The sequence below is a fragment of the Gasterosteus aculeatus genome, chromosome X, assembly GCF_964276395.1.
Source record: "Gasterosteus aculeatus chromosome X, fGasAcu3.hap1.1, whole genome shotgun sequence".
Lineage (NCBI taxonomy): Eukaryota > Metazoa > Chordata > Actinopteri > Perciformes > Gasterosteidae > Gasterosteus > Gasterosteus aculeatus.
Window position 1 is genome coordinate 16835113 of NC_135698.1, and position 27845 is coordinate 16862957.

Below are 27845 nucleotides of genomic sequence, written 5' to 3' on the forward strand. Positions count from 1 at the left end.
TCTTCCTCCTCCTTCCTCTTCCTCCTACACCTCCTCCTCTTCTCATTCTTCCTTTCTTCTACTCTTCGTCCATTTTGTTCCTCCTCCTACTACTCCTCATCTTCTACTTTTCCCCCCTCCGCTCTACCCTTGCCCTCCTCTTCCTCCCCTTCCTCCTCCTCACCTTTGACACCTGCAGATTGAGTCCTCTCCTCCTGAGTGAGTAATTCCCATCAGGCTCTAAACGTGTCTTTAATTAATTAATTGCTGCTCTTTATCCCCAGCCGATATAATAATATAATGATATATAAATATAGAATGAGCCTCCTGACTTCAATCTGCACTCGTTGGCTTTTAATTCTCAGCAGAGTTCATTTAGGATCTGAGGAGGGAGAAGTGTATGTAAAACTACCACTACAAGAGTGTAGAAATACTCACCAGTACAAGTACCACCACAACATGATGTAGTCAAGTTCAAGTCAAGTACAAGTACCTCGAATATACTTGAGTGAATGTACTTAGCTACTTATGGTTTACCTTACTATTACAAGTACAATAAATGTATAAATAAATATGTATGTAAATGTATAAACAAATAAATGTATGATCAAAGTATACGTCTGATATTTTATTTCATTATTTCTCATCTCAGAAAGTTTTATCGAGATAAAAAGCAGATTTAAAACTTGTCAGTAAAAACAAGACAAATAATGAATAATAAAAATCGGTCCGACGCTCAGATTCTCCTGATGAAAATGAATTCAATTCATTTTATTTTGTATAGCCCAATATCGCAAATTACAAAATTACACATGCGACATCCTCTGTCTCGAAACCCTCACATCGGCACAGGAGGAACTAAATGGGGAAAACGGGAAGAAACCTCAGTGAGAGACAGAGGAGGATAACACTCCCGGGATGGACAGAATGCAGTGGATGTCATGTGTCATGTGTACAGAATGAACAATGTAAATTCACAGAAATTATTCAAATATCAAGTAGTGAGCCAGGTGTACGGCACGACCATGCACTGCAGGGACAAGCACCATCATAAATGTTCCTCTAAGCCCTAATCTCATTCTGTTACATTATCCTCCATCCATCCATTGTCAAACCGCTTATCCTGCACACAGGGTCGCAGGGGGGCTGGAGTCCATCCCAGCCAACTTCGGGCGATAGACAGGGTACATCCTGGACGGGTCGCCAGCCAATCGCAGGGCTACACAGAGACACACAACCATTCACACTCACATTCACACATCTACGGGCAATTTAAAGTCCCCAATCAACCTGATCCCCAGAGCATGTCTTTGGACTGTGGGAGGAAGCCGGAGAACCCGGAGAGAACCCACGCAGACAACATGCAGACTCCACACAGAAAGGCCACTGGGCGGAATCGAACCCAGGACCTTCTTGCTGTGAGGCAACAGTGCTAACCACCACGCCACCGTGCTGCCCCTGTTACATTATCCTAATAAATAATAATAATAATTCAATCTTCAGTTTCAGTTTCATCATCAAAAGAAAATCTTGAACTTAATGAAACTGAAATCTCTGGTGTCTCAATACCAAACATTAATATCATTATTATCATCATCATTATTATTATTAATATTACTACTATCATTATTATTATTATTATTATTACTAGTATTAATATTGTAGTTCATGTGTCCATCTGTTTGACTCAAAGGTCTACATTTGCAACAAACAGAAGGAGTCAAAGGCTGATGAAGAAACCAGGACCACAATAAGGAACATCTCCTGGTTCCCAAACCACAAGCATGAAGGAGGTTCTGAGATATTTCCCCAGAAGAACCTCTTCACTGGCGAAGAGATGCTCAGCGCACATGTTTTTGCACGTGTGTGTGTGGAGGCGACACACTCACCTCCTGCAGAAGATCCTCAGGCCGGTGAAGGTCCTGCCGGAAGCTGGGAGGGGCAGATCTGTGTGGGAGGCTGAGGAGGAGTTGGAGGGGGGTGGGACATCTCCGCCATCCTGAGGCGAGAAGGTGCTGTGCTCCTCCTCGGGCTGCTGATCCATCATGGCTGGGTGGAGGTCAGCAGAGAGCCATTCAGAGCAGGAAGCACAAACCAAATCAACTGGTGCAGCCAGGTGAGGAGGTGGAGGAGGAGAAGGGGCAGGAGGAGGAGCAGGAGAGGAGGACCAGGAGGAAGAAAAGGGAGCAGGAGGAGCAGGGCTTCTCTAAACCAGCGTCCTTGCTTCCTTCCCTTAGCGCTCCCTGGAGGAGGAAGCCTGTCTCCTCCTCATGTTCCCTGAACAGACCTCCTCCTTCACTGATCCAGGAAGTTTGAACACAGAGAAAAAAAACAAAGAAGAAGTCTGTTGCAGCAGCTGGACTCCTCCTCCTCTTCCTCTTCCTAACTTCCCGGCTCGTTGTCCTGTCCTCGGAGTCCAGACTCTCTGCTGTCTCTTCTACTTTTTATCTCAGCTCTGAGGCTCTCCTCTCATTTCTCTGATGCCCCGCCCCCCTCCGGCTCTGCGGCTTTGATTGGCCGACACGGTGAGGTGAGTGCTGGGCCACCTGCTGGAGCTTCTGAGCGTGTGCAGCTGCTAAAAAAAGAGGAGGAAGTGAACTCGTCCGGTCCTCTTCGGAGGACAAACCACGTCTCTGTTCTTCTTCCTCTTCTTCTGTGAATAAAAGCAGCTTCCAGAATGAGCTCCCATCTCATTCCTCTCACTCTGGATCACCTTTCTGAAGCCCTGATGCAGGGCGCTCACCTCCCACATAGGTTTTACATAAAGATGGAGAAGCAGCCCACATTCAAAGCCAGAGCCAGAACACACACACACACTGTGTGGAGGCCCACGCGGGGCCCTTTACAGCGTTCTGAGGTGCAACTGAAGGTGCAGCCTGGGGTTATTTTTGACAGCCAATTAAAAGGATAAGGAGGCCTGGGATGTTACACAGATCTATCCAGATGTGAGAGACAAATGACATCATCTCTGTGCACCCGTTTAGAACATGTATTCAAAGTGGATTTTCTCCTCCTCCCTGAACATCTACATCATCCAAACTAAAGCTCCACATGTGGATCTTCTAGATGGTTCGGATTTATCAGTGGATCCCATTCCCCACAATGTTATTGTGAAGGGTTATGCTCAGGTAGATTTATAGTATTAGAGAAGGAAGAAGCAAATGAGGTTGAGGAGGGCGTTGATGAAGATGATGATCACCCGTATGTCTGAACCTTCTCCCCTCCAGCTGACTGGATCTGCTCTCATATCTCAAATGATAGAGATGAAGCTAATGGAGGAGCAGCGTGCTGGGTGTTCGGGTAGAGCACGGAGGCCTTATGAAACACTTTGCTCTGTGAGTCACTTCCACCTGAGCAGGAGATTATGTCATCAGATACTGATACAAGTACTCAGGAGTACTGTGGGCAGATCTCTAGTACCCTTTAGAGGCAGTACTCTGTGGTTTCTATGTATCATTCTTTCCTCACCTCTTCCCGTTGGCTGAATCATTGGTTATTACTGAGTTTCTGGTCTTTTAACAAAACTGAGGAATGGGACTGAGTTATTGTCCAGGAGAGAGATAATAATAATATTGTCCAGGAGAGAGATAATCATCCAGCAACGCTAACATTAGATATTTACGCTCAGCTAGAACATAGTGGATAGAAGTTAGCAGCCATTAGATACCAGATAACACCTAGTGGATAGAAGTTAGCAGGTAACAGATTGCAGATAGCATCTACCAGATAGCACCTAGTGGATACAAGTTAGCAGATAGCAGATAACATATTGCAGATAGCAGCTAGTAGATACCAGATAGCACCTGGTGGATACAAGTTAGCAGATAGCAGATAACATATTGCAGATAGCAGCTAGTAGATACCAGATAGCACCTGGTGGATACAAGTTAGCAGATATCCGCTAACAGATGGCAGTCGAAGTTAGCAGCTAGCTGATACCAAAAAGCAGAAAGCAGCTGGTGGATAGAAGATAGCACCTAGCAGCTACTAGCTATCAGATCGTAGATGGCAGATAGTTCACGAGTTATGAACCTGTTTATTGTTATTAACTTATTTATTCTTATTAACCTGTTTATTCTTATGGACCTGTTCTTATCTGCTTCCTTATCCCTGAATTGGTGATTTGCAATCAGCAATATACATATCATGAAAATGAAGACTCCTAAAACAGATTGTGATGTATTTCCCTGGCATCTCTTAACTAAACCATCACACAGCGTTCAGCTCTGTCAGATCAATAATCAATTGTGAGGGAGAAGGGGACAATGACATCACATCTCAATCCACATGGAGATGTTTGAGACCAACAAGCAGGTTTGATGTTCAGCTAATAAAGAGTTTATTAAATAAAGCCCTTGTGTCTGTCCATCTGTTGTTGTTCTTTCTCCAGTCAGCTGACAGGATGAAAGCCTCCTGATTGGTTTAACGTCTTTGATCTCAGACGCCATCAAAGGAAAAGTCCTGAAAGCAAAAGGCCAGAGCTGTTTCTCAAAGGAGAGCAGAGCCGGCTGACAGCCAATCAACACACGTTAAGGAGGTTACCAAGGGACAGGAAGTCGTTACCCTCCGATTGGGTAAAAGACGGCGGTCAACTGGTCCAGAGCCTAAAGGAGCTGCCTCACGCACAACATCTGATGTTGTTAATGTCACTGCTTTTGTTTCTTAAGTTTCTACTGACTAAAAGCAAAAAAAAGCCTGGAGACAGTTTCACATTGATGAGTAGTTAGTTATATTTATGTACATGGTGTGAATATAAATAGTACTCCTGTCTATCACAGTGTAACATCTTGTCGCCTTTGAACTGGCGAAAAGCAGGATTCTTTCACAGATGTAACGAAAAAGAAGACTTTATTTAAAAAATCACCTATGCCTCGGGGCAAACCGCGGACCAGGGGTCTGTTTCAAGAAGCGGGTTTAGTGAAAACTTAGATTTTGTTAACCCTGAGATGAGGGTTTTCATTTCCTCATTCATTCAAGTACTCTGTATAGGCGTATTTTAGCGCAGTTTCCACATATGAACAAGTGGGATTACTTACGCAGGAGAGAATATTGAGGCCCGATTAGATATATTTCCAGATGACTTTAAACGGTATCGTTTATCTTCACAGTCCATCAAATATGTACATAACCTCACCCGTCCGCACATAACTAACGTCTCTCATCGTGGACATGCTCTCACATCCGAGCATATCCTTTGTGTAGAATTACGTTTTTTTGAAAAACTGCAGTTTCCTTTAAAACATTAGAATATTAGTAAAGCTGCTGTATGCAGAGCCGTGAGAAACGTGTGCGTCGCTCTGAAACGTCTTTTAAACGTTTTTGTTCCCTGGACACAAACCAGTGAAGCTATTAAAGAGGACATCCACAGGATGCACCTGAATAAAATACATTGTAGGTCCAATACCGTTGTACCAGTTCTTACCAGCGATATTATTCTTGTGATTAAATAGGAGCATGGGTGTGTATGTCAAGCCTGTGTAGTGCATTCTAACGAACAGTGTAAAAAATGTAATTTTCCCACTGGGAATTAGTAAAACACATGGATTATGATTAGTGTGTACATTAAATATTAACTTAACACTATATTGGAACTTTCAGCAATTTTCTCCCACAACCTTTTCTGTCTTTTGCTGCAGTAGCGGTGTTGCTTTTCTTTCTAACTCGCCGTACACTTCCATTAATATTTCCAGGTCAATGGGGGTGAATATACTGTTTGTGGTTGTTGCCATGGTGAATCGTAGTATCGTGGCTCCATTCATGCTGCCTTTATACTGTGGTGGTGCACGTGCTCAACTCTGAGTCAACCTACTCCGAGTTGATTGAACCAACTCTAAACAGCTGTTCTGAAACCCAAAACTCAGAGTTTCCCATCTCAGGGTAAATCAACTCAGAGTTTAGGGTTTGACTCAGAGTTTGTTAAACCTCCTACTTGAAACGGACCCCAGGACACCAGTAAACAAAACCTCACCGACATAGGAAACTCATACAATGACAAGGGATACACATGGTTGGAATACACTGGGAAGGTGCAGGTGTTTGGACACAGGTGGAAATAATCAGAAACACAGCAGACAATCACAGGGCAATCACCCTAACATGACAGGGCAGGAAGTGAAGCTAACCCAGGTGAGAGTACAGCAAAACTACAAATAAAACAGGAAACAAACCCACACTGACTTTTTTTAGTATCTGTCTTCTAATTACATCTAACTTTGCCTATTCATGTAATTCAAGTTAGTTATATTTAACGAAATGAGACCCGACTACATGAAGTTCTGACTATCTGGGACCAAATCGCCTTTGACAGAAGATCTCACTCCTAAACCACATGGTAAATGGACTGTATAGTGCTTTTCTAGACTTCCAACCACTCAAAGCGCTTTAACACTACATGACATCATTAACCCATTCACACCCATTACATACACTGATGACAGGACCTACCATACATAGGGTCAACGGCCCATCAGTAACTAACATTCACACAGCTACAGGAGCAATGTTGGGATTAAGTAGGGATTTAGTGTTGCGCAAGGACATATCGACATGCACATTAGGGGATCGAACCGCCAACCTTCTAAATGGAGGACAACCGTGTCTACCACAGGTAGACGTCCTCTCAGGTTCTGGTGGCTTAGGTTCTGGTTCCTCCAACAGATCCATCTGCTAAGCAGGTTTAGCTTTAACTCACAGTTCAACCTGTAAACAGGAAGTAACCATATTAGGACTGGGGAGGACGTAGAGATGCCGTATGCGTCTTTGATGGAGACTTGTCAACCCGCATGTATGCGTCTCTGGTGGAGACCTGTCAACCAGCATATATGTGTCTCTGGTGGAGACCTGTCAACCAGCATATAGCCCCGCCCTAGAGCATCCCCTGCTGTATGGACTCCAAATAGACCATAAATTACTAAATGAACATCATACTGTATTGAAGAAGACTTCAAACTAGAGATTGAGATCATAAACTATTGGGAGTTCTGCCTCGGGAGTTGAGCCTGGGACCTTCTGGGTGAAAACCAGGAATCCTCTCAACCATGTCAGACTTGAGTTCAGGTCCACTGCTGAGAATCCATAACTTAGAAGACTCTGAAGAAGAGAAGCAAATACAGGAAGGTTAAGACCAGAGCCAGAGAGAAGTGTTCTGGTTTGTTCTGGTTTGGTCTGATCTGGTCCGGTCTATATATAAATACTTCTCATAGTACAGTACTCTGGAACTGTAAAACATAAACATAAAGGAGGTTGATTTCTATTTCCATCTAGTGGTTCCTCTCAGTCACTGCGTCTCTTCACAGCAGAGACATTGTATAGACACGGTAGATACACAGTAGAGACGAAGTGCATACAAAAAAAGATACACAGTAGAAACCAAGTAAATGCAAAGTAGAGACACAATAAAATAAACACTAGAGAAACACAAAGAGACACATTAATAAACAGTCAATACCAAGTAGAGGCAGAAGAAACTAGCATTCCTTTTACTAACACTATTGATTAGAGGATTAATAATCTGAATATGTAATGTAGTTATCAGACTAATCCAGAGTATTGAATGTATACAGTTTTAACATAACAAATATTCAAGTACAGTACAAATACTTCCTAATAGTACAGTAGTCAATTAAATGTACTGTAAAACCTAAACATAAGGAGGTTGATATCTAGCTCCATCTAGTGACACCTCTAAATAAGAATAAATAAACACAATAAAAATCCTCAATAACATACAAAAATAAATGAATAAAAAAGTTATCCTCTCCAGAACCACCAAAACCATAATGTTATCCTCTGAAAGTAATTACCAATAGTTTTTAGTAAAAACAGGTGACATAAATTTCCCTCAGCCGTATAAAGCACTACAACAAGTCTCTTTCTATCTATTTAGTGCAGTACTTTTATTATTCTTGAGAATTTGGGGGTTATGATATAAATGTGTATTATATGTTAGATATACGTGATAAATCCTCGCCCCCCTATCCTCCTCCTCTCCTCATATTCTCCTCCTCCTCTTGGAGCTCTACCAGCGGCAGACTGAGGCTGGATGACCTGGGTCGAAGAAGAACCAGAACCAGACGCCAACAGACTGTTCCGCGTCACTGCCAAGTTAAACAAATGGTGTGTTTGTGTGCGTGTGTTTGTGTGCACGCGCCGACTTTCTCTCCTTAGAGTTTCGCTGAGTTTACATCCGGGTTTTTTCCTTAGGCAATGGGAGTCGCAGCACCCCCGTTCCTTAGGCAAAGTGAAATAAATTCGCGGCACCGACACAAAAAGTAGTCCGCTTTTCGAACACATTTTCTTCGGGTCTTGCGCCGCCGATCGGTTCGATTTGACGAACTTCAACGGCGGCGCGCGAACGCGCACAGGTCGATTGCTTCGTCGCGGTGCCACGCGTGCCTGCCGCGCGCGCGAGTAGTTTCTCGCTAGCCCCTTCCTCCAGCTCCGCGGCGCAGGGATACGCGCGGTGCTTCGGCTGAGCTGAATGAGATTGAAGAAGAGTTCTTCTTGTTTTGTAGCTTCAGTTTCTCTGTTTTTACACTAATTTTTAACCAAAACTAAATATAAAATACGGCAACAACATAAAGCAGCGCGGGAAAGTGTTGAGCCGGACTCCTCCTCCATGCTGTTGTTCCATCGTGGATCGGCTCCTTACACATTTATATATATATTTAATTAATCTAGAGGAGGACTGCTGCTGAGTAAGTGTACATTGGGCTTTTTTAATTTCATAACTTTCATTTTCCGTGTTGCCAAACTTCACCTGTGTGCCGCCGCCGGTCCCCATCGGTGCGTTGGCTGCTGTGTGCTAGCGGGCAGGTGTGCGAGCCAAGCCGGCCGGTGCGTTCACCAGGGTCCCCCGTGTTTCTATGTGTTTTAGCTGGTGAGTGTTTCTTATTCTAGGAGTTGGTATTTGTGGAGGACAAGGGGGCCGAGGGATAACTTGGACCCGCCGACGCTCGGTGTCGGGATTTCTGAGAAATGGCGTCCCGTCCGCGAGACCCTTCCTGCGTTATTTACCCCCTCTTATGGCCCGTCTTTGTGTGGGGTTTTCTCTGTCAAATTGCCGCCGAACGACTCGATTATTGCTCCTTTCGGTGCAAGTTATCAGCGTGGCTAGCTAGCGTTAGCTCCGCGGCGGCTAGCAGGAGGCGCTAGCCTTAGCTGCTAACGCTACATCCACTTGTTCTCCGTAACATCTCGCAGCGGAGCAATGTCGGAGGGGTCCGTCTGTTCGGACTCTTCTTTTATCAACATGGGGGACGTGAGGGACGCCGATGGACGGTGTGGTTCACCGGAGAGGCTCAGCGGGGGTTTGATCCGCTGCAGGCTGGACATCCAGGCGGCCATAGTGGCTTAATAACAAGGTTATAAAACATTTATTCCTCCGCCGAAACAAAAACAACACTTTGTCAGTCTTCTTCCGCAGCAAAGGCTCTCATCTTAACCCTCCATTTTAAGCTTCATTTCGGGTTTTTTTCCGGGGCCCTCTGCAGCGGCATGTGATGTAGATGGAAGTTTATCCGGACAACTTGGTGTCCCACCCGGGGAACAATTACTCCCCAATTAACCGGGGCAGCGGTCCTCCGCCGCAGGGCAGGGGACGGAAAGCTGCGTATACGAGCGGGGTCTGGTGTGAGGCGTCGCGGTTAGGATGAGCCAGAGAGGTCCTGGTGCCACCTGTACACACCTTACGAAGTACTTTTACAACAGGCCTACGTAACGCCAGCCTTTTTAGGTACTTGCCTTAAGTATTTTCATGCACAGTGCTGGAATGTACGCTTATTTACTCAAGTACTGTGCTTAAGCACAAGTTTTACATTTTTGTGCTTCAAATTATTTGCTTTATTCTCCTACTCCTCTACGTTAAATTGATTAATATTGTACTTGTACTGCTGTATTACATTATATATTATACAACTTTTCTTTAACGTAAGTTTAATGTACTTGTACATGCAAGTGATGCTGATGGAAGGTTATTAACTGATGTACACCAACTACAGGGACTTAAAAACTCTGTTTTCGTGCAGGCGTCTTGTGTGAAGAGAGTTTAGTGGTAGAGGTCACAACCTCTTGCACCGGCTCATTCCGTACTCTGGTGTCATTCTAAGGTACTTGTACTCAATATCTCATGATACTTTCTACCGATGCTTCTACTCAATGACATTTTATAGAATAGTACTTTCTCAATTTAGAAAGTAATTCTAGCCTCCTCCAGTACTTGCGTTTCTTTTCAGGTACTTGTTGGTAATGAGTTTTTCCATTTTTAATGGTAGTACTTCGTACTTGTATTCCACATTAGCAGAGAAAGCTATTGTACTTTTTACTGCTACTTTTCTGACTCTGTCTTCAATAATATTAAGATAGTGCTAATAACACTTTCTAACTCTTACTACCAATTCTATAACTACACAAAGAGCTGCTTACGCACTTTTACTACTACAGAAAGTATAACCGCACAAACAGGCTTATACTTATGTACTTCTACCACAGATACTATAACTACACAAAGATGATACTACTTATGTACTTTTACTACTACAGATACTATAACTACACAAAGATGATGCTACTTATGTACTACCACTATAGATATTATAACTACACAAAGATGGTTGCACTTATGTACTTTTACTATCACAGATACTATAACTACCCAACGATGATACTACTAATGCACTTTTACTACTACAGATACTATAATTAAACAAAGGTGATACTACTTATGTACTTTTACTACTACCAAAAGTATAATTACCCAGAGAGGATACTACTTATGTAATTTTACTACTACAAAAAGTATAACTACCCAAAGAGAATGCTACGTATGTACTTTTACTACTACAGATACTATAACTACACAAATATGATACTAGTTATGCACTTTTACTACTACACAAAGTGTTACTACCCAAAGATAATACTACTTATGCACTTTTACTACTACAGATAATATAATTACACAAAGGTGATACTACTTATGAACCTTTACTACTACAAAAAGTGTAACTACCCAAAGAGGGTACTACTTATAGTATCTGTTCTAGTAAAAGTACATAACTACACAAAAATGGTTATACTTAGTACTTTCACTACGTGCTCTAAGTGCAGCTATTTGTACTACAATGAGCTTACATACTTGTGAGCTTAAACTTCATGTTGCTCATAATACTTATGCTGATAGTTTTAGTACTGATACTGTTGGTCTTTTGTACTTTTACTGCTTACTCTGGCAACTGTGTGAGTGGGAGCACAGGCGTCCTCCAATCATACGATCGCCGGTTTGATCCCAGGCCCGGCTAACCCGCGTGTCCATGTGTCCTTGGGAAAGACACTGAACCAACATGGCTCCTGTAGCAGGCTGTGAATGGATGAATGTTAGTCACTAACATTGTGTGTGGTAGCTGCTGTCATCAGGGTGTGAACGGGTGAATGATGTCTGACCAGGTGAATTATGTGTGTTATGTCATAGAAGTTTGATATAAAGGTATAAATCATTAAAAAATAAGGTTCCTTGAAGAGTAATTAATGTACTGTTTAGTACTTTTAACTTTAGTAAAGAAATACATTTTATGAGTAAAAGTGCAACTGTTACAAATTAAAGTAAAATGAGAAATACCTATGCATAAAAGTACTGCTTTTAGTCACAAGTTGTGTGTGTGGACTTAAAGGACACATCCTGGTCAAACACAACTCCAAGGTTCTTGGACACCGGTAAAAATATAGAAAATAAATATTCCTATTCTAGAATCACACAAATTAATATCCCTGAAATATAATGACATATAAATAATCACATATAAAAATATAAAGAGAGATCTGAAATATAATCCCACATTATAACAGTTTGTTAATACAGAAACCGATGAATCTGAGTTCCATATTTCTTATTGATCACAGGCTGTTAACGCGGTGCGTTTGTTGTGATTAACAGGGCAGCACGGGTGGGTGGAGTCCAGTCCCACAGCCAGGCGGTGAGTCTCTCATTAAGATAATAATAAAGTTATAAGAAAACTGAAAAATAATTATCACACATGCTTATTTTTCATGTTGTATTTATTCTATTTGATTTATATGGAATAACATGATCTAAGAACCAGTAATTTAATAGTTATCTATGTATTAGTACAGAAAGTACACAAAGTTCAACTTGATTTCCAATATTAAAATGATCTAATATGCAATTGTTGGCAATAAAAACTTTAATATTCTATCAGAAGTCTAAATATTGTACACAGCTGACGTTCTTTGGAAATATATTCACTTTATTAGGACAAACATGATATGTGTATATATAATAATTCATGTCTCATTAAGAATGATGTATATTTCATGGGTTTTTAAACATGGGAAATGGTTTAGTACGAATGCAGGAACATAATTTCCCGAATGTTTAGTTTCTTCTATAAAAGAGTTTATTATATGCACTAATACGGAGAGTTACCATCATAGCATGAATGTGTTGTTTCATAATAACCAAGCTTTGTTTTTTAAAGTTGAAATGTTTGTTTCCAGCGGCACTTTAATGCTTCAGGTGGATGCGTTTCCTCCTGGAGACGGTGTTAAGGTAGAAGTACTCTTATTAATAAACAACAGTTATTTATACTTATAACGTATTGATACCTCATTACAGGAGTAATAATATGAGGCCCTGACACTGCTTGTGTGTGTGTGTGTGTGTGTGTGTGTGAGACAGCAGGCTGATCGATCGGCTGGCAGACTGACTGGATCCATGATGGAGCTCCAGATGTTACAGGAGGCCCTGAAGGTGGAGATCCAGATCCACCAGGTGAGTCCAGGGACCCGTCTATCGTACGTGGTCCAACTAAATCGCTCAAATGTCCCGTTAGCCAGCTTAAATTAACCTGATGATTGAAGTCGGGCTATCTCAGTTCCTCAAAGGCCGATTAAACAGGCTTGTTAGTTTGAACCAGACTTCAGTCATCAGGATAATTGTGCGTGCATGTCCTACTTCCAAAGGGGGAAAAGTCGAACACCAAAACCATGATTCTCTTGACAGCACAATGGCAAATAATCAAAAGAAGACGATGATGATGAATATGTTCAAGACCATAATATGTGCATTCTAATAATCTGTTGGATGAAATGAATGATGATGATAAACTTTATGATGTTCTGTGGGACATTTTGTGAAACGCTCTGCTGGGTGTGGTGTTCATCATGTACGGCTCAAGTAAATAAAAATAAATAAATGATTCCTTGTCTTCAAAATCAATTGTGCTCGTACAGGAAGTGACGTTATAAGGGATCTTTGTGATCTAGGAGAACTCTCTCTCTATAAACCTCTCTCTCCTTCATCAATGAGGAAGAGAGCTGCTCTTTATTCCGGGATAGTGGTGAACTAATCCAGCTGACTTGTCTCTAAATGAGGTCATTTTTAAATAATCTAGTTATTTGCTTTTGTCAAATCATTTTCAATAACAAAATTAAAATAAAAGTTTGAACAAACCTCTTTAATCCTTTGTGTTTCTGTATAGATTTTATATTTAATATTCCAAGATTATCAAACACAAGCCTCAGTGTTCAAGCCCCTGTTTAACCCAACGTTACGGTGAAACCATGGAATTCACAATATGACGACGTGATATTTCTCTCATACCATCAGTATGCTTGAGCTGCTATTGTATCTGGCTCTGACCAGCAGGTGGTCCTGTGGTTTCTGACTCTCTGCTTTTCTTCTGCAGAAACTGGTTGCCCAGATGAAGCAGGACCCTCAGGTAAACTGGGACTCGGGTGTTTGTTTTTGTCTCAGATGTAGCGACGTTCAGTACCCGCTAATGAACGCACCACATGATGCAGTTTGTTTTATTTTATAGGGGTGGGGGGCTAACTGTTTCCTGTTTTCAGAACGCAGATCTGAAGAAGCAGCTCCACGAGCTTCAAGCCAAGATCACGGCCCTCAGTGAGAAGCAGGTACGTTGAATGTATTCATACATTCTCAGACCTGGTAGGTTATAATCTGACCATGAGGCCAGTGCAGTCTGTGATTCGGTTCAGGGTCTGCAGAGGCAGCCAATAAGATTACAGGAAGGAAATGTTTGAAAGAGCTGAGGGACTTTGCAGATATGTGGAGCAGAGAGCTGAACTCATGAAATCAGATGTTAGTCACTAACTTACTCATAAAATATGAAACTTTGTCACCACGCATGCTCGGCCGACCTAAGCCTCGGGCTAATGGAAAACGCGGTAGTGCCAATTAGCGATCGTCCTTTACTCGTTGCTGCGTCCGTCAGTAAGGAGACGGTGACGGACTCACGACGATCACAGAAGCAGCATGTGGAGTTTATGGCTGTCCCAAACTTCATCCTAGAACAACATACTTTCAATTTTAAAGGTACGACAACATACATTGTAAATTTAAAGTATACTTAGTATACATATACACTACCGTTCATGCAGACAATTTTGTGTTTTCCTTGAAAACTCATACTTTTATTTATCAAATTAGTTGCAAAATGAATAGAAAATATAGTCAAGAAATTGACATGATTAGAATGATTTTTATTTGAAACATTAATTCTGTTCTTCAAACTTTGCTTTCGTCAAAGAATGCTCCGTTTGCAATTACAGCATTGCAGACTTTTGTCATTCTCGCTGTTCATTTGTTGAGGTAATCTTTAGAAATTTCACAAATGCTTCCGGAAGCATCTCCCACAAGTTGGATTGGCTTGATGGGCACTTCCCTAACCCTAACCCTATAACAGAAAAGTTTACTACTACTAATTTTCAGTTTCTTTGCAATTTCTCGCATGGAATAGCCTTTATTTCTAAAATAAAAGAATAGACTGGCGAGTATTACATGAAAGTTCTCTTTTTCTGGCCATTTTGAGAGTATACTCGAACCCACAAATGTGATGCTCGAGATACTCAACTAGCTCAAAGGAAGGCCAGTTTTATAGCTTCTCTTACCAGCATAACTGTTTTCAGCTTTGGTAACATAATTGCACAAGTTTGTCAAGGGTTTTAGAATTAGTCTTCTAATGCAGGGATTCCTGTGGTGAGAGAGGAAACATGCCAGGGTGGTCTAATGGAGTAATAATTAATTTTAAATATAATTTGTAAAAAATCAATCGGGCTTTTACACAAAATAGAGACATGAATTAGAAAACCACCCTTTGCAAGATTGCAATTTTTAAAATGAAACAATTGACAATTGAATTAAACAATTTAATAAATAAATACACTTCAGCTCCTCCTTTTACGTACACACTAGCTAACGTGAGCCTAGTTTGTGCAGCTAACGCCAGCAACAACAACAACAACTTTTCAGCAACATTTATAAAACATTGGCTGAATCGGGAAACTGTCAGGTGAACATCAGTCGTGAGAGAGGAGAGGGACAGCTCTGATAATCAGTCATGATGTGTAACTTTACATTCTTAATTTTGAATAATTTAGCGCTATGTATGGTTAATAGTAAATCGGAATCTAGAGCAAATCCAGAAAATCACAATGTATGATTTAAAAAAAATATTTAGCAGTTTATTACATGACATGAGTATTTGATACATCAGAAAAGCCAAACTTAATATTTTATACAGAAACCTTTGTTTGAAATTACAGATGTTTCCTGTAGTTCATGACCAGGTTTGCACACAGTGCAGCAGGGATTTTGGCACACTCCTCCATACAGACCTTCTCCAGATCCTTTAGGTTTCGGGGCTGTTGACCAGCGACCTCATATGATGTGATTTTCTGGATTTGTTTTAGATTCCGTCACAGTTGAAGAGTACCTATGATAAAAATTACAGACTCCCACATGCTTTGTAAGTGGGGAAACACTGCCGATTTTGCAGGTTATCAAATACTCTCCTCACTGTATAAATAAATAAATAGATGTTTACGGTGTTTACCTTAGCTTTACATCTTTATTCGTTATTATTATTATTAGTGAGCTCTATTTTTATCTCCTTCCTCCCTATTTACTTTGCTGTCATATTGTCCTGTTAAACACGTTTCTTCTACAAGACGGGTGGAACCAGACCTACTACTGAACTAGACCTTCTAGAGTTAGGACTAGACCATCTTGTGGTGGACCTAGACCGTCTGTGTATAGAACAGGATAGTCATCATTCTCCATTAAAACGCCTCAGTAGAATCTCTTTACAGAATATGGATCAAGTAAATGTTGTTCTGAAACCTCCTTTAAGCTCTCTGGAGGTCAAACAGGAAGTGGGTGTTCCCCTGTGTGATTGGTTGGGACAGTAAATGTCTTTCAGCAGTAGATGAAGTTCTCCTTCTCGATCAGGAGTTGTGTGTTGCTTAGCAACAGACGGGCTGTGTGTGTTTAAAATAACACATTTATAGCTGTATTAAAATTTGAACGATTAAATATTATTGTAGATATCAACCTGATACTACTACAGATAAGACCACTTAATGGTTTTTATATTTTTTTATATTGGATAAAGTTGTGTTGTGCAGCAACAGCCAATTGGATTTGAGCGATCATCACCTTTCATTAAACCTTTTGTGTATGTTTATTTTATTAGAAGGTCTGACTGTGATGCTTGAGTGAATATGCCACGTTAGAATTATCATGCTGGGATATTCCTTAGTTCCATCACAAGATAGAGGGCTTGAACAGCAACTCTCCAAATGGAAACCGGTGACCTCACCAACTCTCCTTCTGATGGAGACCAGTTACCTCACCAATTCTCTTAGTGGAGGGTTGGTGACAGGCTTTACTCTTTTAACCTCCTGTTTCCTCTCTCCCCTCCTCCTCTCCTCCCATCCACAACTATCCTATTTCCTCTCTCCTCTCCTCCTGCAGAAGAAGGTGGTGGAGCAGCTGAGGAAGGAGTTGTTGGTGAAACAGGAGCCAGATGCGAAGCTGCAGCTGCACGTCCAAACTCCTCCAGCAGGGGGTGACATGAAGCCGGGCAACCTGCTGCAGAGCCAGCAGATACCTGGAGGACTGCAGCAGGTAGGACGCACACACACAATATACACATGCATACATTTATAAAGAAACTAAAAACAACAAGTTTTAATGGTACAATCAGATTAATTTTCTGAAAGTAAGATGAAAAGAGTTTGGCTGGATTTCAAAACACTGCAATTTTAGTATCCAGTAAAAGTTGAAAATGTCATAAACACGGATTATTGATAATCAGATGACTGTATATTAGCATGCAAGATGGCATGCTGGGTAATGTAGGAAATAGCTGGCATTACCCGAGGCTCAGAGTCCCTGTGATGAAGATGCGTATCTGTCTACAGACCCTGGCGGTCACGCCGGTCCTTACCGCAAAGACTATACCTCTGGTGCTGAAAGCTGCTGCCGCCCCGCCCGGCTCCGTCCTGCCTCATCGCCCGCCCGCTGTCGCCATGGTAACCACGGCTATTCCCAAACCTGACCTGCAGAACGCTCCTATCAACCTACAGGTGGTCAGCAAGCTGACCAATCAGAGCTCAGAGCCGGTGCGACTGGTGTCAAAGAACGCAATGGTGGTAAGACGCTCCCCTTCCTGTCATGTATCCCCTCCTGGAATCTGAGTTACTGTAGATCACGTGCTGTCACCTGTAGGAGAGTTTGACCGTTCTGACTGGCAGTGGAAAGGTGCTGGCTCTTTGATCACATGGTTCATGCTGCGGGAGGCTGTGGGTCATGTTTATCTCACACGGTCACAAGTTCATGTCCGTTAGAAGAGGAACAGTAGAGGTTGAAAGGAGGAAAGGATGCTCTGGGCTACAGGACAGGAGTTGTGTGATCACAACATCTCGAGTAGCAAAGTTTCAAGTCCCATTAGAAAAAAAAAAAAAAAAAATCCTCAATAACAACAGCAGAAGTCTCTGTGTAGCAACCACCCACGTGTTGGTGTAAAAACAACAGGTGTGCGGGTGTAACGGGACCACAGATCCACATCTGCTGTGGTTTTGTCTCAGGTGCAGGCCACCACCATCACCTCCACCACCAACACCACCACCCAGCCAATCAAAGTTCCTCAGTTTGTCCCTCCTCCTAGACTGATGCCTCGACCCACCTTTCAGCCACAGGTGCGTCCCCATACGCCCCGCCTCCGCCCCTAACCCCCTCAGACCGGTGTGTGTGGCCTACCCTGAGATGACCCGCTCCCCCTCCAGCGGGGGGGAGCAAAGCAGACACTCATGCCTTGCTCGATGAAACATTGTTTGCTCTGTGCTGCCTCTACTCATCTCTTGTCCTCTCGTTGTGCTTCTTTATTTATTTAACAACGGTGTGTGTGTGTGTCTCCGTCCTGCAGCTTCTTGGTATTTTGTGTTCCTGGCTGTGTGTGTTTTAACCCTTTTAAATGGACGCGTGATGTTTACCTGTGTTGAGTGATGTCACTGAGAGCACCTGTAGTATTCTAATACGCTTATATTCAAGTCAAAATTATGTTAATGGAAATCTGTCGCGAGAGACTCACTTGGATGTAAATATCTACGTGTGGCAGCACCAAAGTCACCACAATAAAAGCTGGGGAAGCTTTATTTTACCTTTCGTGACCCGGTTCCACGGTTAATGTTTAATAACCAGAGATGGATGTCATCGTTTCAGTAACCCACCTGAAAAACGTCAGTGGTAGTAGTGAAATCCATGGTGCTAGTATTAGTCGTAGTATTAGAATTCATAGTGGTAGTCGTAATAGTAGTAGTACTACAATCCCCAGTGGTAGTAGTACTAGTAGTAGTAGAACACGTTGTAGTACCAGTACAGCAGAGCTCCACAGTGGCCTTACCCAGCTCTTCCCTCTCTCTGGTGCTGCTCTCCGATTGGCTGTCCATTGTCCACAGGTCAGGCCGAAGCCAGCCACACCCACGAATGTGCACATCGCCCCGGCCCCTCCGCCCCCCATGATGGCAGCCCCCCAACTGCTCCAGAGGCCCGTCATGTTGGCCACCAAGCTGTCGTCCTCGCTGCCCTCGGCGCCCCCCATCCACCAGGTCCGCATCGTCAACGGGCAGCCATGCGGCAAGGCCGGCGCCGCCCCGCTGACGGGCATCGTCATCACAACGCCGGTGACTGCTAGCCCCGCCCGCCTCGCCAGCCCCGCCCAGGTGCTGGGCCTCACGCCCATCCTCACCCCGACCCCCGCCAAGCCCATTCAGATAAGCAGTCTGATCGCCGAGCCCAAGGTAGGAGACCCCCCTCCCCCTCCCCTATGGAGTTCACCTGTCCCACAAACCCTGAACACATTGCGTGTGCAGAGCAGAGAGGATGGAATGTTAGATAGATGACTGAATCTCACCCTGTCCTCTTAACAGACTGTTAAAGCAGCAGGAGGAGCAGAGCAGAAGGTCGTCGTCAGCATCTCCTCCTCCTCCTCTTCCTCTCCCCCGCTGTCTCTGCCTCCTCCCAGAACCAAGAAGGAGGAGAACCCAGAGGTCTGTTCTGATGGCTGGAGCTCAGCTGCTAGTCGCCGTGGCAACTTGGTGACAAATATTCACTGATAAACAATAAAGGATCAGGTTTTAAGAAATAGGAAGTGTTAAAGATGGAAGTTCAACCTTTGTTTCTTTACAACACATTAATACTTGACTTATTCCTTTTAGAGGGTTTATTTAAAGGTGATGAAGTAGTTTATGAATATGGGATATGAGTTTATAATGACGTCCTCTTCCTTTTTCTCAGTTACTTTATCCATCCATCCATCTTCAAACCGTTTTTAGCCTTGGAGCTTAGCTCGCCAAAAACTGTCTATGGAATAATTAGCAAGAGGATGCTAACGTTAGCTTGACTTGTGTATAAAATAAAAGATGTTGGTTCTACAGAGGCGCTTTAGGCTCTTAGACTCTGTTTGTCTCCTGTAGAAACTGGCCTTCATGGTGTCTCTGGGCCTTGTGACACACGACCACTTGGAAGGTGAGCCCTCACAGCCGCCTCCTCCTCCTCCTCTTCTTTTAGGTCCACTGTCTCTTCATTCTGATGTGTGTTTCGTTTCTGCAGAGATTCAAAGCAAAAGACAGGAGCGCAAGAGGAGAACGACGGCCAACCCGGTGTACAGCGGCGCAGTGTTCGAGCCCGAGGTACAGGGAGTGCTCCTCGCCTCTGTTATCCTTCAGGCTTCTTCCCTCAGGGCTCCTCGTCTCAACCTCCTTATGAAAGGATATATATTTGTTTTTTCATCTTGGAAATGTAGTTATTTTCTTTTACATATTTCATATTTATTGAAATATATCTTTATTTTCACTGCTAGCTGGCTTCCTTCCATGGTTTATACATATTCACAACCACAGAAAATACTTGTGCTCATTAGCTCAAGGGGATTTATCTTTATTTTTTTAAACTCAGCAGCAAAAGCTTTCCGTTCTTTAATACGTCATGTTTAAGTGTGCTACAGATGTGTAACGGGTGTGCTCTTCCAGCTGCTGTGTCTCTTCTCCTGACTCATCGTGTTTGTTGGTGTTTCAGAGGAAGAAGAGTGCAGTGAGCTACCTGAACAGCCCTCTGCACCAGGGGACAAGGAAGAGAGGTCCGTATGACACACTGGCCAGTAGAGACTCTCCCGGTGCGTCCTACTAACACGTCCTCCCTCATCTTCCTGCTTCCTGTCTCCTCACTCAGCCGGGATTCTGCTTGTTTCTCACCAACCTTACAAATGTGAACGCAGACTAAGAGATGTGAGGTTTGATCTTGGTGACCCTAAAACCTGCAGCAGCAGATTCACCCTTACGATTTTATATATTTTTACAAACCATAATACCATAAGAATGAATTGGTCAAACCTCACTCGTCTATTGATCAATAGCTGCTGTCGATATGAATGAAGGCATCAGACTAGTTTTTTACTTGAGTGATGTTTTTAAAATCGTTCGATTGTTCACACATATAAACTGAGTGACCTGGGAGTAACGCCACTAACAGAAATCAGCTTTTATTGCTTCACAACTAAAAATACTAAACTTGAATTAAGAATCGTCTACTTCCATTTTTCTCCCTGTTTCATGTCTATTGATGGACTAACTAGCTAGCTAGTTAACCAACCAGTCAAGTGATGGACTAGCTAGATAACAAGTCATGTCTAGTGATGGACTAGCTGGTCCGCTCTGGTGACAGCTTATCAGAACCTGTGGAGCTGGTCATGTGACTGAGGAGCGCTAACATCTGACACAAAGCTCCATAGGCGTCTAGGTTGTACTTGTGCTCTGGCCTCAGCTTGCATGGAGCCAGTCTCATGCACTAACACTGCTGTCTGTGCTTCTGACTCCTCCTTCTCCCTTTACCGCCCCCCCCCCTCCTCCCCCGTCTCACGCTAGCCAATGAAGACTCCCTTTCCAAGGTATGTCATACAGACTGTTTGTTTTTGTTTTCTTCCCCCCTCTCCATCTTTCTTTTTTTCTTTGTTTTCCGTCTTTGTTGTCTGTCTCATTTCACCCAGGTCGCCCACCCAAATACAGCAGCGTCCCGGAGCTGGGCTGCCTCACCCCGACCTCCCCCTCCAGCCCCGTCCGTCCCCTCCCCCTGCCCAGCCCCAGCTCTGGGGATGTAAGTAACGATGGGGGAGACGGGCAGAACACCCCGTCACACACAGTCCTTATTGGCCCGGTAGCTCTGTTGCTCGCCCCCAATCCCCCCCCCCCCCCCCAATCCCTCCCGAGACCTCCACCAACACTTCATTAGTCTGTTGTCTTCATGTGGTAACCATCAGTCATCATTTGATTTTTTACTTTCAGCCTTACAAAGTGAACAGTGTCCTGTAGCCCAGAGCATCTATTAAGAACTACTACCTACACATTCTAACTCAAAGATATCAAGTAACTCTTCCTGTGGGTCCAGTAACCTCACACACCATGTCCATTAGGTATTACAAACCAGGCCAACTGTAAACTCAGCCCAACCAGATCACGGTGCCTCCCCCTGCCTCTCCACGAGGCTCGGTTGGGTGGCTGGAAACTGATTGGTCCAATTCTTCCTCACAGGGAGACATCCATGAGGATTTCTGCACTGTGTGCAGACGCAGTGGCCAGTTGCTCATGTGCGACACGTGTTCTCGTGTTTATCACCTGGACTGCCTGGATCCGCCCCTGAAAACCATTCCTAAAGGCATGTGGATCTGTCCAAAATGTCAAGATCAGGTAACCACAGCAGCCGTGACTAATCCTGGGGAAGGGGGTACCGCAGTGCGGAGAAGGGCCAATCAGAGCCGGTAGATGGTTGACTGTAGAAATATGCTGGCCGGCCTTCTGCCACTCTGTCCTAGACTTTAGGACCGTTCAAGCCTTTGTAAGCATACACATGATGCAGTATTGTTTTTTCGTGCATCTGTCTCATTCATTGTCAGCAAGGATTGGCATCTCACACCCATCCACTCCATTCCTTGTCCCCCTTCTCGATCCCACCACATGGTGGCGCTCACCTTGACGCCCTCAAATCTCAGGTCTCTGCCTCTTTGACAACTCTGAGCTTCTCTTTGTAGATCCTGAAGAAAGAAGAAGCCATTCCGTGGCCCGGCACTCTGGCTATTGTTCATTCCTACATCGCCTACAAAGAAGGTGACATCAGGTTCAATCTCCCGGGAACGTCCGGTCCCGAGCCGCTCAGCGGGGAAATTAACCTTCAGTTTTCTGTCTCTGCTGCAGCTAAAGAGGAGGAGAAACAGAAGCTGATGAAATGGAGCGCTGAACTGAAGCTAGAGCGAGAGCAGCTGGAACAGAGAGTCAAACAGCTCAGCAACTCTATAACGGTAAGAAAGTGTGTATTTTAACACTGTTGTTTAATTGTATTTTAAACACAAACTGCACACATGTGATCATCTTGGAGGTGGAACATGTTGAACTAGCGACTCTTCCTGCTGTTCTTGTGCACTTTGCTTTCAACTCTCCATCATTTGACGTGTTTGAGGTGCCAATAATGTCCCCACATTTAGGCAGGACGTTTTTGCAGACCACTGTCCTTTAGGGACACATTGGTGGTCCTCTGCAGGGTAGATGTACAGATGGAGTGCATGTTGCTAGCTGCTAGGCTATCTGTCCTAGAGTGGTCCGTTAGCCACTCGTCTGACTCTGTTGTCATCTTTCATCAGAAATGCATGGAGACCAAAAACAGCATCCTGGCTCGTCAGAAGGACATGCATCTCTCCCTGGAGAAGGTCAAGCACCTGATCCGCCTCATCCAAACCTTCAAATTCAACCGAGCTTTGTCAGAGACGGTCAAGGAGGTTGACGCCAGAGGCCGGGACGCTTCTGAGGGTCCGGCTTTCGGCTGTGAAGCCGCGCTGGGGGCTGACTGCGCAGAGAAGGCAAAGGCTGGTAGTCCACCGACTGGCGGGGACGCTGACGGGGTCAACGCACCGGAGGACAAGGACCCCAGAATGGCCGCAGACGCACGGGACACCGACAGCCAGGCGGTCCAGAAAGACGGCGTAGCCCCACCGGTAGATAAGAGCCTCGACAAAGGGGCGGAGGCAAAGGCAAAACCCGGTAACGGGGCTGCAGAAACTACCGTCCAGGTGGAGGTTGCGGCTGGAGCGGAGGTCAAGGCGGCGCCAGTGGCTGACATTCTCGTTCCCTCAGAGGTTGCTACCCCGGCCACCACCAACGGGACTGTTGTGCCGGCCCGCCCCAACGTCAGCCCTGCCGCCGCCTGCCCAGCCGCCGCTCCCCATGCCAACGCCACCAACTCTGAGAACAAGATGGCTGCCGCCAACCCTCTGGAGACGGCGGTGGAGAAGAAGCAGGAGGAGGTCACCGACGCTGACGGCAGCAACAACAACAGCAAAACCTCAGAACCCTCCCAGAATTCTTTGCCAGCTCTTGTCAGCAATTTGGACGACAAAAAGTGATCTTGTCCCACCGCTGCGGGATTCAGACACACATCTAAAAAAGACACCCTACGGTGTCCTAAAGTTGCCAATCTTATAAATGTTGTTTGTTTGCATTGTATTGTCAGACTGTGTCAATGGTAGATATACAGCCCAGGTCACGGGGACGTAGGATGCCCCCCCCCCCCCACCCCTCAACCCGCCACACAGAGCTGGGGTACAGGAAGGCTTTCGCACCAGGGCCATCATGCCAATTAGTGATAGACGTCTGTGGCGGGAATGCTCAAAGGGAGATCATCACACCAGTGTGTGCCTGTTACAGTGGGCCCTGTGTTCTCTTGTGGGGGGGGCACATGGGATCGGAGAACATTGAACCAAACATCTGTCAGGGGTTGCTGGTCTAATAAGCAGTGTTGTGATAGTGTGAGTGCTGAAAAGAGAGCCTGTCTGTCCCCTTGCTCCGATGAACCCCCCCAACTCCCTCGCCCCAAACCAAGAAGTCTGATGTATAACACTTTTCAAACTTTCCCATTAACCAACACCTTCAACCTTGTTCAGTGTCCACAAAGACCTGAAACCTTCATCAACAGAGACCCACCTCCTTCACCCCGAACAGGTTCAGTACACTTCAAACAAATATTTTTATTAACGGAGGGGGATACAGTTAATTAAATTAAAATGAGAATTAAGCACTTTGGTGGTGTTGCTCTTGTCAGCGCACACCAAACAAAAAGAGCTGCGGGGGGGGGCTGTTATATGTTCGTCACAAAGCATATCGCCGATAGCAGCCTCTAATCGGTAAGATTCGGAGATTCGGATCCAACCCAATGGGCCGATGAGCGTAGAACTTCCCTATTAACCAACAATCTGACCTTGCCCCCCCACTCCACCCTCCTTTGCATCCGAAGGGCTGTTTAACTATGTCTATAGTTTAAGTCTTGTTTGTTTGAGGTTAAAAAGATTGGATACGAGTTTGGTGTACTCAACAAAGAAAACAAAAGTGATGAATGAGAGCGGGGGGCGGTGAGCTGGTCAAAACGACATCCTGTCCACCAAATCCAAACCGATATTCTCCCGTCTGCTGAGGATTTAAAGCGGGTCAATGACCTCAAGCAAACACACAACTCAAGCTGTTGAGTTTGGTTTGAAGTCTTTTTATTGAAACAACGTTCCTAACTTTCAAATAAATCTACGAGTACAAAGAAACTTACGCCAAGTACGCCAAGAACCAATTAAGTGTAGTGATTGAGGTTTTTTTCATTTGTGTGTCGATTGTGAGCACTAAATGTGAAAGATTTGCAATATTGCAATGTCAACAAAACACACACACCATAACTGGTCTGTGTTTCTTCATTCATAGGAAAAGATATTCAGGTCTTCCTAGTCTTCAGAATAAGTGCTTTCTGTTCCTGAACCTGCTGACTGGCATTATTAAAAACACACAAAGGAATTCCTTTTTTTTAACTGGTGGGCTTTTGCATCATGAACATTTTTAATGTTGAATCCCAAACTGCCAAAAAAAACTCCAAATATATCCGCATCTGTTTTTCTGTTTCACACCATTGAAGGAGATCTGATCATCTGGCGTTACATATATATCTATATATCTATATATTTATCACAAACGCCAGATGATCCGTTGACCCTCCTGGAGTTTTACTTCTGTTGTTCATATATATAAACTCGAGGGGAGCTCTTCCTCTTCTGTCTTCACCACAAACATCCCGACATGAAAGCACAAGATCACCGCCGCCGAGCTTCTTTTGTACGTTGATATGGAATCAAAAAGAGTATGCATCTTCTGTGTTGTGATGTGACTTATCACCACATCGCCAATATTTTTGTAGGAGGATACCCGGACCTGGGGGCTGTTGTTGCCGTCTTTGTTCTGGTGGGCTGATCGAGACCTCTGGTCTTTAAAATCTTGTTGTTCTGTATTTCCTTTATGTTGAAGTCGCCATACAGTACCCCCCCGAGCCTTGCTATGCAGCTGAAATATCTCAAACAACAATCAGATAGATTATAGTGTAACTTACTAAAGATATCATTACAGGTCATTTAGCTGATTTTTATCCAAAGCGACCTACATTACATTTTTAACTCATGGCTTTTTACATTTTTGCCCAGAGAGCAATTAGGAGTTGTCTTGCTCAGGGACACTTCAATTTGAGACATGGGGCAGCAGGACTCGAACCACCAACCTTGAGTATCCGAGCGCACCCGCTCTACCCTTGCGCCACGACGACCCTTATCAAATTCTTCTTGGCATTTCATAGGCGCGTGGGTTAGCATTCTGCTGTTAGCATGCAGCTAAGCTGTTAGCATGGCTGTAGACTCATGGACCATCAGTGAGGGGGGGCGACTGCGTGGTCGGTGACCTTGAATTCATCTCCGTCTCTTTTCTTCGTATCGTCATGGACTCTTCATATCTGAGATCAGCTGTACAAACTGCCTTCATTCAGCAGGACGTCGCCACACGTTTGTTTATCCAATAGATGTTCTGGACCCGACAGTCCAGAACCAGAACACGCCCCCCCCCCTCCCCCCTACTTCTCTGTACAGTAGGTACCTTGAGTGCCTTTCTTCAAACAGCAGATAATATTTTGTCTCTTGACTTGCACTGTGACTTGGAGAAACCTTACTAACCCTCCAGAATACCCACCCCGGCTCTGGTCTGTCCCACTCACAAAGACCCCTGACACAGCGCCCCCTCACCTCAGGCTGCCCACAGTCCGTGCAAGTAGAAACTACATTTCGTCTTGCACCATCTCAGAACAACCACATCGCGTTTGTCAGCATCAATTTTAGGAGTTTGAGCCTTAAATGTTTTTATTTCTTTTTTTTATTCTTGATTTTACTTTTGATGTTTTGAAAAGATAAAAAAAGAATCCCTGCAGAGGTCAAAGGCTGTGGTAGTCCATGAGATGGTCCGGGGAGGAGGAGGAGATCTCTGCTCGGTGACAGATGTTTGGTGATGCACTTTTGGTTTGACCAGTATTATTGTTATGATTATTATTAATATCAGAGTGTTGGTCCGGAATCGTTGACTCCCTCTGTGCCGTGCTTCTTCTTCATCTTCTAAACTTGGTAAACCCGCTCGCGTGGACAACCAGACCGACTTGGACCCTTGAGCAGTACGCTGGATGGCATGCCTTCTTATGCAAAACTTTTATAATACACTTTACTTTTTACATATACTTTTAATTTTGTTCTTTAGACTTAAGTCACCTTTTTTTTTACTTTCTTAGAACATCTTGACGGTTTGAAAACTTTTTTTTTTCCTGACATTTGTAAGGTTTTAAATCTGAACCAACGCTCCAAACCAGATGTTATGGGGCAGAAAAGTCTAAAATCGAAGTGCAAAGTGATCCGAAGAACACCGAGTTCTGGGGAGGCCTTTGTGTGAGGTTAGCAGGTGGAGTTCCACGTCTGGGACGGTTGATATGTCTGGGAGGGTTGGTGTGTCTGGGGGGGGGGGGTCTCGTGCACGTGAAGATGAAATAGACGGTCGTGTTTGTGATTGTGGCCTTCTAGTGTTCTGTCGAGACATGACGTCATCCATCCTCTCTGCATCCAGATTTTCACCCGAAGCTTCTTTACCTCATCCACGGCTCATTCTATTTGGGGGGGGGGGGGGGGGGGGGGGGGGGGGGCAGAAAAAAAACATGAAATAAGAATTATTAAAAAAATACAAGAAGTGGTTTTTTAATTTCATTCGGTAAGATGCATTGTAGCGATATGAATAAAGAAAAAGTTCACCTGGTGTGCTGAAAAATGTGTAAGTTGGTAATTACACAATCTAAATATTTGTATAATTGTTTGTATTTTTCATAATGATTTTGGAAAGGAATGTGTTTATTTTTTTGACTTGTGTTCCGGATGTGTCTTCTGTTTGGCCTGACATTGTGACTGGTCTGGTGGGATTCTTACCTCTGTATTGAGCCTCTTCTGTGATGAATTATTTGTATGCAGTGTTTAGGAAATACTGTAGGGAACATGGGGGAGGAGTTGATATTAGGAGCATTTGATCAATTTGTATTTATTTATTTTATCATTTTGTTAATAAATTGTGAAAAGCAGCGTGTCCCTTCTGTGAACTTTTGGTTTCATAGATACTAAATCAGG

General features: G+C 43.9%; 2 protein-coding genes across 30 annotated transcripts in view; one reads left to right on the forward strand and one right to left on the reverse strand.

Annotated features, from left to right (window-relative positions):
* dgkzb (diacylglycerol kinase, zeta b) overlaps positions 1-2605 on the reverse strand; it is a 29496-nt gene extending 26891 nt beyond the window's left edge. The window contains exon 1 of one of the 2 annotated variants that reach the window (XM_078083106.1): positions 1869-2605. In XM_078083106.1, the coding sequence (XP_077939232.1) occupies positions 1869-2026 (158 nt within the window). In that variant the 5' untranslated portion in view covers positions 2027-2605. The remainder of the gene's footprint in view (positions 1-1868) is intronic. The other variant, XM_078083107.1, reaches the window with a different exon arrangement.
* A 5573-nt stretch (positions 2606-8178) lies between these two features.
* phf21ab (PHD finger protein 21Ab) lies at positions 8179-27796 on the forward strand. 28 transcript variants are annotated; one of them, XM_078083111.1, is made up of 21 exons: positions 8463-8675; positions 8787-8857; positions 10005-10085; positions 11909-11948; positions 12490-12541; positions 12671-12763; positions 13680-13712; positions 13843-13908; positions 16769-16921; positions 17218-17448; positions 17884-17994; positions 18754-19095; positions 19225-19344; positions 19771-19822; positions 19907-19986; positions 20372-20468; positions 21339-21445; positions 21880-22035; positions 22377-22452; positions 22540-22643; positions 22983-27796. In XM_078083111.1, the coding sequence occupies exons 5-21, from the start codon at positions 12500-12502 to the stop codon at positions 23739-23741; spliced, it is 2622 nt and encodes an 873-aa protein (XP_077939237.1). In that variant the 5' UTR covers positions 8463-8675; positions 8787-8857; positions 10005-10085; positions 11909-11948; positions 12490-12499; the 3' UTR covers positions 23742-27796. The 28 variants fall into 28 exon arrangements, with proteins under 28 accessions (XP_040018388.2, XP_077939252.1, XP_040018400.2 ...); XM_078083109.1 differs by lacking the exon at positions 8787-8857 and having other exon boundaries at positions 8429-8675; XM_078083114.1 differs by lacking the exon at positions 8787-8857 and having other exon boundaries at positions 8430-8675; positions 12674-12763.
* The last annotated feature ends 49 nt before the right edge of the window (positions 27797-27845 follow it).